We start from the raw sequence: 16,665 nt of genomic DNA, 5'->3' as shown, positions 1-16,665 counted from the left end.
AGGAATGCTAAGGCAGAGAGAGGTGGACTTCATTCCGTGACACTGCCTAGCTCGTGTGTGAGGCCTTCCAGACCCATGTATGGTGATCATCTGCACCACCTATCTCCAGATCCAAATGATGCTCAAGTGTTACCTAATGTGGTGAGGGGGAAGCCATCAGTTTCACTGCTCAGCTAGAAACCAGCCTGCACTGAACAGAACAAAGCTGTTTCTCTCCCCTCTTCTACAGCATACTCAGAGCAACCAGCAACCTCAGTCTGCCACACACACCTTGAACCACCACATCTGGCTTTGGGATGGTAGAAAACCTGCGATTCAAAGGATCGATTTCTCCTGGAGCAAGGAATCCCTGTGGAAAGAAATAACCACAAATGGAGATACTGCTACCAGTACATTAGCAACAAGAATGCATCAGCGGCACAGATCAGTGCCGACATCCAAATCAGGTGGGAAACCCCATTGAGAACCATAAGGTTCAAGAGCAGACCAGATTCACACTTAGTTTTTAAGTCCTCTAGGGAAGCTCAGTCTAGCAAAATCCTCCTCCTTTTGCTAGTTATCCTAGAGTTGTGGCTCTTCCTTTACCAAGAGCTACTTCACTTCCTTTGAAGGATGCCAAGTAATTAACATGATCTGGCCAGAGGAGAGATTTCATTCATTAATCCAGGGGTTCCCAACCTTTTTGTGCCGAGGACCAGCAAACCATGGACTGGAAGTGACCAGCATACTACAGGCAAGTAGCCAACCCTTTTTTATACTCAGCATAATTATGCAGTGGTTCCCAACCCCTGGGCCGGGGCCCAGTGCTGGGCTGCGAAGAGTTGGCTGTCGGTCCACAGCAGGGCTGGCTTTCTGCAGACCAACAGCCACCCTTTTTTATAATGAGTATAAAAAAGGCTGCCGGTCCGCAGTATGCTGATCACTTCCAGTCCACGGTCTGCTAGTCCACGGTTACTTCCAGTCCTAAAGCCAGCCCTCCTGTGGACCGGCAGCCAACCCTTCACAGCCTAGCACTGGGCCACAGCCCAGGGGCTGGGAACCACTGCATGATTAATCCCACTTAGGCTTCATTTGACATAGTCTAGCGAGACTGTTTAACAGTCTGTAACAATGTTTGGCCTAACATTGTCCATTTCCAAGACCCTCAAAAATGGGACAGTGATGATGCTGAAGGAACTGGTATTGTCAGAAACAGGAATGAGGCTCATCAAGCCATGGCAAGAGCAGCTCCAAGATGCAGGACTGTGCACTGCTCTGCACAATCCTGCCCTCTAGATTTCACTAGTCTGGCTGGGAGAAGCTTTATTGCAGAAAGGAGGGCCAGGTAGGAAGGCAAACAACACTCCCTAGACAAATGTCCAGGCTCTGGAGAAGGCATGTTACACAAGTGGCTGCCTGGTGAACAGAGAGAAAGCACAATGCAGCGATCTGAGGAAGAAAGGATGGAGACAAGCCTTGGCTAGGCCGTACTGCCTTCAGCAGACTCAGCACCTACATTTGAGAGGCCTGGCAGAGACCCCATGACTGAAGGGCTACAAGGAAAATGCCTCCGATTCTACACAGCTCAGGGTGTAATCACGCAGATTTAAAGCAGCATCCAGGCCTGAGTTTCTCAGGTCAAGCATTGGAACAGGCTACCTAGAAAAGTTGTAGAATCTTTAACCTGCTCTTGAAAGTTTTCAAGGATGGATAGACAATTGGCTGCGCTGTGTCCTGTTTAGTCAGGGACAATCCTGCCTTGAGCAGGGGGGCTGGACTAGATGACCTTGTGAGGTCCCTACTTTCTGTGATCCTATGCTGAGCACTCCCCACTATGTTTTGTGCTGGGTAGAGATGCAAAATGCTCACAATTGAGATATTTGCCTTTTCAGCGCGTCAGTGACAAATCTGCGGAGCTTGGATTACAAAGCAGAGTGGAGACAGCCCCCCCCCACCAAGGGTCTCAGACTGGGGTAACAGGTATGGTCTTACCTCTGCTAATAAACAACCCAAGATGTAAAGAGACTGGCCCCACATGAGCGGCAGCTTGCCAAGAGGCACTCGGTCAACAGTGTGAGGATTCATATACTCTTCATCCACCTGAAGGACAAATTTGTGAGATTAGGAAGCCTAGAACAACTAGCAGACAAGAGATGCTGCAAGGCATCACCCCCCCCACCCCAGTCAAGGGTGCATGTTTTCAGTACAGCTGCCTGCATCTCCATAGCAAGGCAGCGCCACCCAGAAAACACTGCCATCCATACCCTGACACAAAACAAGCCCCACAAGATAAATACAAATAATTTTTTTTCTTAAAAATTGGATTTTTTATTTAAATCAAATTTAAAATAAATAGCTTCAGTTTTAAAACATTTCAAATTTTAATTAAAAATTACAATCTGAACTAAGATCATCTCCATTAGGGTCCAAATTTGCTATGATGTATTAAAACCATTTTAATAAATAGAAAATAAATATTTAACCAGTCTTGTTTTAATGAGAGTCAAAGACTGAACTGGTAGAAGCCACTGATTAAGCACCTAGAACCAGAATTTGTTGATATCATAAGCTCAATTTTGATGGCAGTAATCTATTCTCCCTGCACTTAGAGAAGATTTTCTAGTTCAGCTCCATGACTACCTTCATTCAAAGTCAAGAAACCAGCTGGGAGTTGGAAAAAAGCAGGAAAGCTTGTTTTCCAATCTATTAATAAAAAATAAAGGGAGAGGCTGAGATTTAGTCCTAAAATGATGGACATGGTAACCAAAAACAAATCAGTCCAATTCACTCCCTAATGACACCACCTCCTTTGTTTAATAAATCATTTAATTATATATGCAAAACATACTCTGATAAATATTTTTCTTCTGCAGCCAGCATATCTTTGTTTCTTTTATTAGTTAAATCAAGCTATTTTAAAATGCTGTTAGTCTGCATTTTAGCCAAATTCCAGTAGCCAGTCAAAAAAAGATAAAAGCAAGTCACAGGTAAAAAATAATCATCTCATATTCATTTTCTAACATAATAAAAATGTAAAAATGGAGTATCTGAATGAACGTATGGTGACCAATGTAATTGCCAACGTTTTTACATAATGCTGGCTGATTTAATTCATCCTGAAATCTTATACTGCCAGCCAAGGCCAGTCCTACACCACATCCATGGTCTTGTAACGGCTAGAGTTTCTACAAGGCATGGTAACAAAGCTCAGGTGGATCTTCCTTGTTTAAGAGCACCCAAATACTTAGGTTACCAGAAGATTTCCAGTGGGCTCCCTTCATCCTAAACAACACACTCCTGATTTTGAAGGCAACCTCATGGAATACCACAGCTGTGCTTTCTACTTGGCTGCCTGATGCCAACACACAGAGTGCCACAAGTCAGAAAGCAGAGCTTAAAGCACTATCTAAAAGTGCAGGTGGTTTTAGCAGTGACCCCAACACTGGAATCACCATTATGGTGCCTAGTGAAAGGTGTGAGCCAAGCACTCCTAAAGTCTGTATCATGAGTGACTACAAGGCTCTAGGGGTAAAGCTCAAGGAGACAGGGCCACAGGTGATTTTTTCTATCCTTCCAGTGAGCAGACATGGACAGTGCCATGAGACATGCATCGGCGAGGTCAACCGGCGGCTTCAGAGCTGGTGTTACCAGGCAGGCCTTGGGTTCTTGGACCAGGACCCGCATTTCCACACAGAGGACATGCTCGGGCAGGACGGGCTTCATCTCTCCCCAAAAGAGAAGCGCATTTTTTCTTCCAGGATGACTCATCTCATATGGCGAGCTTTAAACTACATTCGCCGAGGGACAGGGACGCAGAGGAACATGAGGACACTTCGCCATCAAGCCAAGTGACGCACACAGGTAGTATCCAGGTAAGTGACAGGGGCCAGGGCAGACTTAGGAACAAGGGGGCGGCACAGGCACCTACAGGAGGCCTCAAACGCCTCTACACAAATGCTTGAAGCATGGGGAATAAGCAGGAGGCACTCGCCCTCCTGCTAGCTAGCAAAAACCCAGACCTAGTGGGGCTCACAGAAACCTGGTGGGATTCTACCCATGACTGGGCAGTGGACAGCCAGAGATACAGGCTGTACAGGCAAGACAGAGCAGGGAAAAGGTGGGGGATGTAGCGCTGTATGTCAAAGAGCAATACACATCCTCAGTGATCAGGATGGGGTCAAAGGAGGGGCAAACTGAGGTGCTCCAAGTAAGAATGCAAGGCATCTACTACAGACCGCCTCACCAGGGGGACGAGCTGGACCTAGAATCCTCAAGTCAGCTCACGGAGGCTGTAAGGACAAGAGATGTGGTTGTCATGGGTGACCTAAACTACCCAGACATCTGCTGGGAGGAAGTCAGCCAGGTCTGACCACTTACGTAGGTTTGTAGCTGGGATACAGGACCTCCACCTAACCCAGGAGGTGCATAGTCCCAGCAGGTGAAACGCCTTGCTGGACTTGGTCCTTGCCACAGGCAACAACCTGGTGAGGGGTCTGCAGGTACTCAACCACCTGGGTGACAGTGATCATCGCCTGCTGGAATTTACTGTCCAGCAGAGGGTGGAAAGCAAGCAGCAAGGCAGAGGTCCTAGACTTCAGGAGGGCTGACTTCTGTAAGCTAAGAAGGTTAGTAGGAGAGGCACTGGGGTCTTGGAGCTTCAATGAGATGGGAGTCCAAGACGGGTGGTTGTTCCTCAAGAAGGCGATTCTCTGAGCTCAAAGGGAGTCAGTCCCAATGCGCACCAAGGGGGGCAGGAGGGCTAAAAAGCCCCCATGGCTCAGCAAAGGCATCCAGGGATGCCTGAGGGAAAAAAAAAGGCATACAAACAGTGGAAGCAAGGGGCTATCACCAAGGAGGATTACACCTCCGTTGCTCGGGACTGCAGGGAGGCTGTTAGGAAGGCCAAGGCCGAGATGGAGCTAGGGCTAGCGACCAGAATTAAGGATAATAAAAAGTCCTTTTTCAAATACAGAGGAAGTAAGAAGGTAGCGTGGGGCCCCTACAGGATAGGTTTGACAATCTGGTGATTGCGGTAAACAAAAAAGCTGACCTCTTTAATAAATTCTTTGCCTCCATATTCCCGAACAGGGACCAGGACATTTCCCCCACTAGAACTGTGGACGGACCAAGGGGAGGCACTGCCATGCCTAGGGTAAGGGATGACCTAGTTAGGGAACTTTTGGAGGGGCTGGACATATTTAAATCAGTAGGTCCAGATGCTCTTCATACGAGGGTGCTGAGGGAATTGGCGGGGGTCACAGTGAGGCCCCTGGCACGGCTCTATGAGTGCTTGTGGGGCACTGGCTGGGTACCAGAGGATTGGAAAAGGGCCAATGTGGTCCCCATTTACAAAAAGGAGAGAAAGGAGGACCCCAGCAATTATAGGGCAGTCCGTCTTACCTCAGTCCTTGGGAAGACCTTTGAGAAAATTATCAAAGAGCACATCTGCAAGGGCCCAGCAGGGGAGGTAATGCTCGGGGGCAACCAACATGGGCTCACTGAGGGCAGGTCCTGCCTGACTAACCTGGTTTCTTTTTATGATCAGGTCACAAAGTCCCTGGACGAGGGTGCTGAGGTGGATGTCATCTTCCTGGACTTTAAGAAGGCCTCTGACATGGTTTTCCACCGCATTCTCTTTAAAAAAAACAAACTAAGCAACTGCGGCATTGATGCCTACACAGTCGGATGGGTGGCAAACTAGCTAGATGGTCATACCCAGAAAGTGGTGGTGGATGGGTCGTTTTCAACCTGGAGGGATGTGGGCAGTGGAGTCCACCAGGGCTCGGTCCTGGGGCCTGTACTGTTCAACTTCTTTATCAGCGATCTGAATGTGGGTGCGGAATGCATGCTGTCCAAATTCGGTGATGACACCAAGTTGCGGGGTGAGGTGGGCATGCTGGAGGGGAGGGACAAAATCCAGCTAGACCTAAACAGGTTACAGAGGTGGGCAGATGAAAATAGGATGGAATTCAACACAGACAGTGCAGGGTACTGCATTTAGGGAGAACGAACCAGCAACACACCTAAAGGCTGAGAAACATCCTTCTTGTCAACATGATGGCAGAAAGGGATCTTGGAATCATTGTTGACTCCAGGATCAAGTCAGCCTTGACCACCTGGGTGATAGCGATCATCGCTTGCTGGAATTCATCATCCAGTGCAGGGTGTCAAGGGCCTGCAGCAAGGCAGTAGCCCTAGACTTCAAGAGGGCCAACTTCAACGAGTTGAGGAAATTGGTGGGAGAGGCGCTGGGATTCTCGAGGGCAGGGGAACTCAGTGACCAAGATGAGTGGTCGTTCCTTAAGGAGACGATACTCGGGGCCCAAGGGGTGACAATCCCAACAAAAAGCAAGGGGGGCAAGAGTGCCCGAAAGCCTCCCTGGCTCACCAAGGAAGTCCGGGAATGCCTGGTTGCCAAAAAGGCAGTGTACACCCGGTGGAGGGGTGGGGGGGGCTCTCTCCAAAGAAAAGTATACCTCCAGTGCTCAGGCCTGTAGGGGGGCTGTTAGGAAAGCTAAGGCGGACATAGAGCTAGGACTAGCGTCCAAGATCAAAGATAATAAAAAGTCCTTTTTCAAATATATCGGGAGGATGAAGAAGGCACTGGAAAATGTGGGGCCCCTGCAAGATGCGCTGGGCAATCTGGTGATTGCGCCAGAGGACAAGGCAGACATCTTTAACAAATTCTTCACCTCCGTTTTCTTGTGCAGGGACCAGGACTCCCCCGCCGTGTTTCAAGACGGACTCGAGGGTCCTGTGCAAGGTCTTGCCTCAAGACCTAAGGTTGAGGAGGACCGGGTTAGAGTGCTTCTGGAGGGGCTGGACGTATTCAAGTCAGCAGGTCCAGATGCTCTCCACCCCACGGTGTTGAGGGAGCTAGCAGGGGTTATTGCAGGGCCCTTGGCACAGCTTTACGAGCGCTCTCAATCCTGGGGAAACTCTTTGAGAAGATCATCAAGGAGCACATCTGTGATCGGCCAGCATCAGGGATGATGCTCAAGGGCAACCAGCATGATTTTGTTAGGGGCAGGTCATGTCAGACCAACCTGATTGCCTTTTACGATCAGGTCACAAAAGCATTGGATTCAGGTGTGGCCGTGGATGTAGTCTTTCTGGACTTCAGCAAGGCCTTTGACACGGTCTCCCACCCCATCCTCATTAAAAAACTAGGCAACTGTGGCATCAATGCCTACATGGTCAGATGGATTGCAAATTGGCTGAAGGGTCGTACTCAGAGGGTGGTGGTGGACGGGTCATATTCGACCTGGGGGGAAGCGGGCAGCGGAGTCCCCCAGAGCTCGGTCCTTGGGCCTGCACTGTTCAATTTCTTTATCAGTGATTTGTACAATGGGGTGAAAAGCAACCTGTTCAAATTTGATGATGATACCAAAATTTGGGGCAAGGTGGGCACGCTAGTAAGGAGGGAAAGACTGCAGAAAGACCTGGATAGGTTGCAAGGGTGGGCTAACAAAAACAGGATGCGTTTCAATATGGACAGGTGCAGGATGCTGCACTTGGGCAGTAGTAACCGGCAGCACACTTATAAGATGGGAAACTCCCTTCTTGAGAGCACGGAGGCAGAAAGGGATCTTGGAGTCATCACTGACTCCAAGGTGAACATGGGCCGACAATGCGAGGTCACGGTCGGCAGGGCTAACCGGACCCCATCATGCATCCACAGGTGCATCTCAAGTAGGGCCAAGGAGGTGATCCTCCCCCTCTATGCGACACTGGTCAGGCCAAGCTGGAGTACTGTGTCCAGTTCTGGGCACCCCATTTCAAGAGGGATGTGGACAACATTGAGAGGGTCCAGAGGAGGGCCACCCACATGATCCGGGGCAGACCCTACAATGAGAGGCTACGGGACCTGAACCTGTTCAGCCTTCACAAGAGAAGGCTGAGGGGGGACCTTGTGACCATCTATAAACTCACTAGGGGGGGACCAGAAGGGTTTGGGGGAGACCTTGTTTGCCCTAGCGCCCCCCGGGATAACAAGGAATAACGGCCACAAGTTGTTGGAGAGTAGGTTTAGATTAGACATCCGTAGGAACTACTTCATAGTTAGGGCGGCTAGGATCTGGAACCAACTTCTAAGGAAAGCGATGCTGGCTCCTACCCTGGGGGTCTTTAAAAAGCGGCTTGATGCCTACCTGGCTGGGGTCAATTGAGCCCAGTTTCCCTCCTGCCCAGGCAGGGGGTCGGACTCGAAGATCTACAAGGTCCCTTCCGACCCTACTTCTATGATATGATTCTATGATCAACATGAGCCACCAATGTAAGGAAGCAATCAGTAAGGCTAACCGCATCTACAAGCGGGTCCAGGGAGGTGATCCTTCCCCTCCAACTGTGGCCTGACCAATGCCACAGAGTACTGTGTCCAGTTCTGGGAACTGCACTTCAAGAGGGATGCAGCTAGCATTGAGAGGGTTCAGGGTAGAGTCACTTGCATGGTCAAGGGGCAGCAGGGAAGGCCCTACAAGGAGAGGCTAAAAGGCCTGAACCTATCTATTCAGCCTCCACAAGAGAAGGCTGAGAGGGGATCTGATGGCTGTTTACAAACTCACCAGGGTGGACCTGCAACAATTGTGGGAGGCTCTGTTCCCAAGGGCACCACCCTGGGTTACTAGGAATAATGGCCATAAATAGAGAGAAGGTTCAGGCTGGACATGAGGAGACGTTACTTTACAGTTAGGGCTGCCAGGCTCTGGAATGGGCTCTTAAGTGAAGTGGTACTCTCTTCTACCTTAGGGGTCTTCAAGAGGAGGCTGGACAGGTATTTAGTTGGGGTGATATGACCGCAGTACCCATTCCTGCCCAGGGCAGGGGGTCAGACCTGATGATCTGTTTAGGTCCCTTCCGACTCTAAGCACTATGAAACTATGATAAAGGGTGGGGGAGCTCTGAGGAGAAAGCGTGAGCTGTGTGAAAATTCCTGCCTCAGCTCTGCTGGCAAAGAGTCCTCTCTGGGACCACCTGCCAAGATTATGACAACCTAGAAGACTGTGCCTGTCCACCCGATCCAGGCAGAGGGGGTGGATCAGCAGAAGGGCTCTTGCAGGGATTGGTCACAAATCCCAGGCAAGGGGCCCATTTCACTGCAAACTTCCCCTAGCTGGGCAGACAAAGAAGCATGGCACAGATGTCTTTTAGAAGCCTGCCACCAATAGCTCCTTCCAAATCTCTCAGCACTGGAAGAGGAAAAAGCTGAGGGGGACCCTTTGGGTGGCAATGAGAGTGAAAGTTAGGGGAAGGGAGATTGCATCCCCTGGACCTTGACTCTTATCTCTACTGGTCTAAGCAAAAGCTTCCTCCCCAGCGTGCCTTGGTCAAAGAACACGAAGAGCTTACCTTCTCAGGAGGGACACTGTACAGTTCTGGCAACAGGCGAATTCCATTCTTCCCCTTAATAAGGACCCCTTCAAGAGCCTCCCTGTACTCCTGAACCTGGGAAGAAAGAACAAGAGAGGCTCAGCTCCCAGCAAAGGAGTCTCAGGGCAGGGATCTGTGAACCTGCCCAGCTTCTGTGGGAGGGAGCACAAGAGGGGGAAATAACAAGAGGGGGAAATTGGGACTGTCCTGCTAGAGCAAGGGCAGAGGGCCGCTTACCCAGTTTTGGCAACTGTTGAGGGCCACGTGGGTAGTCCTGCCCCTTGACAGGTGCCCCGCTCCCTGGTCACCATCTTGGGTCCACTGCCCCAATGTCTTGGGACCACTGCCCCAAGGCCAGTGTCGGCAGGGCCCAGAGCAGGCTGGCAGGGGTCTGTGGAGCCGGGCTGGGCTGCATCAGCAGAGAGAGGGAGGAGCTGGCCCGGCTCTATAGAGCCCCTGCCGGCTGGGACCCTGTACTCCTGCTGCCTTGCTCTGGGCCCCAGGACACCAGTGTGGGCCCCATGCTCCTGCTAGCTACCGCACCCACTCACTCTCAGTGCCCCCCTCAGTGGGAAATAACAATACACTCATCCTCCCCATATGGAGCCTGCAGAGCCTGTCCCTGCTCACCCACTTCCCACACCAGCAGCTCTATGTTTACGATTTATCCTCAACTGAGGTGACTCAGACTTGTGCCGTTATAAAATACCCATTTCTGTAGCCAACAATACACACAGGAGCAATCTGGCCACTATCCTGTCCAACCAGCTTTGATTCCCCACTCTGAATGGCTACATACCTATTTACAACTAGGCCAACTGTAGGCAGCCTCTAGAGAAGGGACAGGAAATTATTTCAGGTGGAGAGCCACTTACTGAGCTTTGGCAAGCCATCAAGGGCCACATGACAGGCAGCCAGGGGCAGATAAATATTAATTTTCTAAATTTTGTAGGGGCCCTGCAGGCCAGATAAAATGGCCTGACGGGCCACATCCACCACTCTGCTACTGCTCCCTTATTTTTACACACTAATGAAGTCAAATCAGCTCAGTAGCTTCAAGTGACCCCACATTCACCGAGCAGCATGCCCTGCAATGGAGGGCACAGAGAAAGAACTGTAGGCAGTCCATCAAGGGACTTACTGTACTTAAGTATCAATTAGGTCATGTCTTCTCTTCAAGCCAGGCCCCTCTGTCTATGTGTGCATACACTACCTGCTCAGCATTGCCACTGAAGATTCCATCGATGATGAAGTATGTCCAGAATAAAGGCCACTCGCACTCAACGTTCTCAAAAAGCTTCAGCTCAGCCGGCTCATAATAGAGACGATTAGGGTCCTGCAGGAAGATTACAAGTACACAGGAATACAGAACAGTAAAGGATCTCCTGAGTCATGGAGTCTAGCCCTCTGCAATCACAGGCAGCCATAGCATATAACCTTGTTCAGAAAGTGATCATGCTGCATCTTAAATTTAATTAGGGTTTTTTGTCATTGTCATCCCCCACAACTCCCCATGGGAAGCTATTCCAGGGAAACCTCTTAATTTCCTGCCTGAACTTACAAACAGCCAGTTTGCACTTGCAGATAGCAGTCATATCTCCTCTTGGCCTTGGTTACTCTCATAGGAAAAGTTCTACAGCCCCATGTCATCTCAGCAACCCTTTTCTGCATCCAGCCCAGCTTGAATGCATTAACACTTCTTGCACTCTAGTAGAAATATTTTTCACCTGATCCATCCTAGAATGGCACTTGCCTTTTTGTGGCCGTATCACCTTGGTGGCATTCTGTGATCAACTAATACATCCAGGTCTTTCTTCCCTCTTGGGAAAGCTATTCCAGCTTTATTTGCCTCCCTAGGATGCATGGTCAACCATGAAGTTTACAGACCAGGAGGGAGACTTGGGAAAAGAATTCTTGATTGCCTTCAAGGTGACAGCCTATGCATATTCCCCATAGCTAGTAGTTAACTGCTCTAAATTGTGATTATACTTCTGTTAAAAGAACGAACAGGACAGTCTTACATGATTTAGCTGCACTAAAACCCTATGGAATGCAAGCCTCACAGCAATCCAGAGAATGTGTTGGATACAGCCCCCTACCTGCATTACTTCATAAGCAGGTTACAAGCTTCCCATCTTACCAGAACCTGCAAAGTCAGCTAATTATATGCAGCTCCTACACAACTATACTAGTTGTTACAGCTTACAGTTTTTAACCAAAAGGTTGAAATGCTGTTAGCTGGAAGGATTGCTGAATGCTTGTTGCTGACAAGGCTCCAAAACATTTGGAAAAATAAAAAAGTCTCCAGCTCTGGGGAGTCTAAACACTTCACACTGCTTATTATGGTGTCAGGGGAGCAGGCAGGTCACAGGAAACCACATTCATAACACACTAAAGTGTAAATGTTCCACTGAAATACATGTAGCAGCAGCAGAATGGTGAATGTCTGAGAGAGGAATGTCAGCAGATTCACTTCCCAGTAGCTTTTTTTAATCCATTACAAAAGTTTCACTCAGTGCTTAGTTTGGTGTGTTTTTTTAAAAATGTGTTCATTAAAAAAAATCTACTGTCCTTTGAAGCCAACTATGAGCAGTTATCAGAGCTTCAAAGCAGCTTGGTGATTTCCCTTTAGGTAATGTTTTCCTAAGAAGCCATGAAAAGACAACTTCAGGCTGGGCTGCAGCAAAGGTGTTAAGCTGATGCTAGAAATGGGAGCTCAGTGGAATTGAATTGAGTTTATCCCCCACATGCATGTCAAAAAAGGTAACAAGAGGCAGCCTCTGGTGGGTCATGACAGCATAGGAATACAGGACTAGAACGGACTTTTAAATTAGAAGCCAAACAGGAAGAGAGTCTTACAGAAAACACCCTGGGTCTGGGAAGGGAGACCTGGGGCTCTCTTACTAAAGTGCCCAGCTGGGGAAGAGGAAGAATTACAGATTACAGCAGGGACCTGGACAGGTTACAGGGGTGGGCTAACGAAAATAGGATGAGTTTCAATACTGACAAGTGCAGGGTGCTGCACTTGGGCAGTGGGAACCAGCAGCACACTTATAAGCTGGGAAACTGCCTTCTTGAGAGCACAGTGGCAGAAAGAGATCTTGGAGTCAAGACTCCAAGATGAACATGGGCCAACAATGCGAGGTCACGGTCAGTAGGGCTAACCGTACCTTGTCGTGCATCCACAGATGCATCTCAAGCATGGCCAAGGAGGCGATCCTCCTCCTCTATGCGACACTGGTCAGGCCACAGCTGGAGTATGGTGTTCAGTTCAGGGTGCTGCACTTCAGGAGGGAGGTGGACAACATTGAGAGGGTCCAGAGGGCCACCCACATTATCTGGGGACAGCTGGGCAGACCCTATGAAGAGAGGCTACGGGACCGTAACCTGTTCAGCCTTTGCAAGAGAAGGCTGAGGGAGGACCTGGTGGCTGTCTATAAACTCACCACGGGGGGTAGCAGTAGGGTTGGGGAGAGACCCTGTTCCCCCTAGCCCCCTCCGGGGTAACAAGGAATAACGGCCACAAATTGTTAGAGAGCAGACTAGACATCCGAAGGCACTACTTCACAGTCAGGGCAGCTAGGATCTGGAACCAACTTCCAAGGGAAGTGAAGTGGAGATGGCTCCTACCCTGGGGGTCTTTAAAAGGAGACTTGATGTCTACCTGGCTGGGGTCATTTGAGCCCAGTTTTCTCTACTGCCCAGGGCAGGGGGTCGGACTTGATGATCTACAAGGTCCCTTCCGACCCTACTTCTATGAATGTATGAAGAAGTCATGGATTTCTCTCCAGCAATTCTCTACCTCCTGGAAGTTCTTCTCTCCCAGGAACCAGGGCTGTCCTATCCACAGATGCCCAGCACAGAGTTCCAGCACGATGGCTGTGAAAACACCTCTTTCTCCTGGGTGGCTCCTCTGCTGCTCCAGTGCTACTGATATTACCCAAGAACAGCACTTTGAAGGTCAGGAAGAGAGTGAAGTTCAGCAACTGCCAGGATATGCCAGTGTACACTGAGTGGCAGCAGATCCTGGGTAAAGCCATATCCCCTTCATAGCACTGATTACTAGTATGGCTCTTCCCACCCCACTCTAACATGTAGATGAAGCCTGCTCCCACTTTCTGTAGTCCTTGTTGATGTCCAAAGCTCTCTCTAAGGCCCCATATCGCTGCTCTCCAGGCCCCTGCCTGCTGCATCTCTCAAGCCCCTCCATTTTCTTGTATTACCTGACTGAATTACACGGGCTTCCATTCACACCACTTCAGTGCTGATGTTTAGACCCAGTTACTCAAGCCCCACCCCATGGGAATGCACTAGGCAGCAGCTGGGAAACATTCCAAAGCAGACAGATTCCAGCCAGCAATCCAGGACATGTTCTCCCTTTGCAGAATGAGGAGAAAGAGGAGAACACATACCTCTCTGGGTGTCTTGTATCCATCTCTGAGAAACCGGCAGCAGCCATACCGTCCCTGGAAAGAAGAGGCGGGAGGCAAATACTCATCACTGTTGACTACTTGGTACCAGGGAGGATACAACAGCACCCAATCTGCCATCAATACCCCAGCAGAACACATTGCTTCTAGAACCTATGGGTCACATCCCTTCCCCATGCATTAGGTCATTTTATTACAGCAGAGAAACAAACAAGCTTCCTCTTGATTAACGTCCTCATCTCCATATCAGCATCACACGGCACTACAGGCTGGGGTCACTTCCCTATACCACCTCCAATGACTCTAAGAAGATAGTAACAGAGAAAAAAATTGGGACAGGCCTGGGGGGAATTTTTTGCTCAGCAATTTTTCAGCTGGGCGGTGGCTGTCCTGCTGTTCTGGGGAGCTCTCCTTGCAGGGGCCAAGATCAGCCCATAAACAACATACCTGCAACTTCAGAATAATTTCCTGCTTTGTTTTCTCCACCAGTTCACCATCTTCCACAGCAAATGCTGGATATGAGATGACTGAAAGGACGCTGGCATCGACTTCCTTAGATGTTGAAGCCCTCGGCAACATTGAATGGAGAATAGACTAAGTGGATGGAGAAACGTTCCTTCAGACTGCAGCATGCAGGAGCATAAATATAATCACTCCTATCTGCAGCCTTACTAGCAATGGTACCCCAGCTCCCAGGTGGTAAAGAGTCACAGTGCAGAGCCCCATTCCAGTCACAGGCATGTCAAAGTTTGAACTGAAATAGTTATATGAGAGATGGTGGCTATGGTTGCTGGGGGTAGCCAAGGAACATGGAGCAATTCTGGGCAAAGAGAAGTGCTGTCCTAGCCATGACCCAAGCCATGAGGTTCAGATCCAAGTAGATGCTTGGATTGGGACCGCCTCTGACACAGCTAAGGGACTTATTCTGCCCTGTGGAGCTCCATGCCACAAACTACTGCTTCCTGCTGCATGTGAATAAGCCCACCCTACGTCAGATAGTGCACGGAAGCACCACTGTGTAAACAGGCCCTGTCTACCCACCACTGTTTCGCTTGGGCCACAAGCTAGACAGATGTCAGGCAGGTACTCCCCTGAGCATGCACCAGAAAGTGGCTACATGACTTTTTCAGCATTTGGTGCACACACAGTGGGAACACGCAGAGAGAGAGAGAGAGAGTGTTTCCATGGCAGCCATTCAATGTGGTGTGAACATACTCTATTGGATCAACCAATAGATGGGTCAAAGCTGGGCTGCTCCCTGCAAACATCTTACCCATTCTGCGCTCTTTCACTGGGCAGCATATTCAAGCCTCCTTTACTTTTCTATGACTCCTCTAGATTTGGAAGGAGTATGAGTTGGAAGGGATCTCAGGAAGTCATCTAGTCCAACCCCCTAATTCAAAGATCATCTCCAGTTAAGTGTCCTAGAGAAGTGTGAATCTACTCTTAAAAAACTTCCAAAACTTCCATAACTTCTCTGGGAAGCCTGTTTCAACACTTGATGACCCTCACAGCTAGTTCCTCTAAGAAGCATAAGAGAAAAGTCCTGGTAGCTGAGCCAGTCCAGGAAGTGCCCTGCTGGCCAGTTAGAGTGGTGCCCTCACCTGGCAATGCTGCACCTCATCTGAAAGGACGTGGATCACCGACTGGGGTCCTCCTTTTGCCCCAAAGAGGTCAAGTTCATCCAGGGCTTCGAGGGCTGCCTATGACCAGAGAAGGAAATGATAAAAGACAGAGCACATAAAGCCTGGCTGCTGCATCACCGACTCAACAGATCAAGTACAATAGCTACAGTGTCTGGCACCAGGACACACTTCCCTGCCTCTGTGCAATAGCTGTGCGACAAGACTGAAAGAGGAGGTTACACATGAGCCACAGGGCTGGTGCTGGGCTCTCAGCTCCATTCCACAAGCCTTCGCTCACCAGTGCCCTTTTCTCATAGGTCTCACCAGAAATAGCCTCCAGTAACAGGGGGACTTTGAAATAAGACTGCCCAGAAGCCAAGGCTCTCCACCCGTTTAATAGGCTATAAACTGCTATATCGTCAGTAAGAGTGGTCAACATTATAAAACAGCATAATCCTACTTTACAGATAGGGAAACAGACGAAACACAGGGGTCAGCACAGTGATATCCTAGCCCAAATCCCTCAAAGAGGCTGATAGGAGCTAACAAAGGTGGCACAAACTTGCAGGTGTTTTGTGCTGCAGCTCCTGAGTTACACAGAAGCTGCATGAAAGGGAGCAGTTAAAAAAATACAAGTCACTTTGACACCAACTTGCAAGGTGAAAGGCTTCTCTCCTCGTTAGGGATATACCAATAAAGATTTTTTGGCCTGATACCGATGGCCAATTATTAGCGAGCCATATTGGCTGATACTGATCCAAATGCATTTATCTATGAATCCATACAATCACCTGGCTGGGGTCATCTGACCTCGGTCCTCTTTCCTGCCAGGAGCAGGGGGTCGGACATGATGATCCATTGGGTCCCTTCCTACTCTATAATCTATGAATCTATAAAATGCTGATATACAGACCGGCAGCTTGGAAGAGCAGCATCTAGCTGGTAAGTCTGTTGCGGGGAAGGGAAGGGGCATGGGGCAGCAAATCAGAGGCCCCCCATGGTGAGAGAAGGAGTGGGGTGGGGCAAGCAGGGCACAGCCAGGGCAGGGAGGGGCATGGGATGGAGCTGCAAGAGGCTCATCCGGGGGGCGTGGGTAGGGGGGCAGCTCCCCACACTGTGCACACCCTCAGAGGAGGCATGGTGGCCACATGCCACCTGGATCTGGCAAGGGCAGGCTGCTCCTGTGGGCTGGGGGGGCACTGGGCTATTCCCGGAGGGGGCGGGGGCAGGGTTGAGCCAAGGCTATGCTCAGGGCAGGCAGT

At 49.7% G+C, this 16,665-nt stretch overlaps 1 protein-coding gene across 1 annotated transcript in view; it reads right to left on the bottom strand.

Annotated features, from left to right (window-relative positions):
• The window catches only part of PHKA1 (phosphorylase kinase regulatory subunit alpha 1), an 87,567-nt gene that overhangs the window by 38,791 nt on the left and 32,111 nt on the right, over positions 1-16,665 (bottom strand). The window contains exons 8-14 of the mRNA XM_025205952.1: positions 15,383-15,481; positions 14,226-14,372; positions 13,761-13,814; positions 10,562-10,684; positions 9,328-9,423; positions 1,972-2,079; positions 271-349 (exon numbers count right to left, since the gene is read on the bottom strand). Of these exons, the coding sequence (XP_025061737.1) occupies positions 271-349; positions 1,972-2,079; positions 9,328-9,423; positions 10,562-10,684; positions 13,761-13,814; positions 14,226-14,372; positions 15,383-15,481 (706 nt within the window). The remainder of the gene's footprint in view (positions 1-270; positions 350-1,971; positions 2,080-9,327; positions 9,424-10,561; positions 10,685-13,760; positions 13,815-14,225; positions 14,373-15,382; positions 15,482-16,665) is intronic.

Source organism: Alligator sinensis, unplaced genomic scaffold (assembly GCF_000455745.1).
Source record: "Alligator sinensis unplaced genomic scaffold, ASM45574v1 scaffold619_1, whole genome shotgun sequence".
Taxonomy (NCBI): Eukaryota; Metazoa; Chordata; order Crocodylia; family Alligatoridae; genus Alligator; species Alligator sinensis.
The sequence above is the reverse complement of the archived record's forward strand: the minus strand, read 5'-3'. Positions and strand labels throughout refer to the sequence as shown.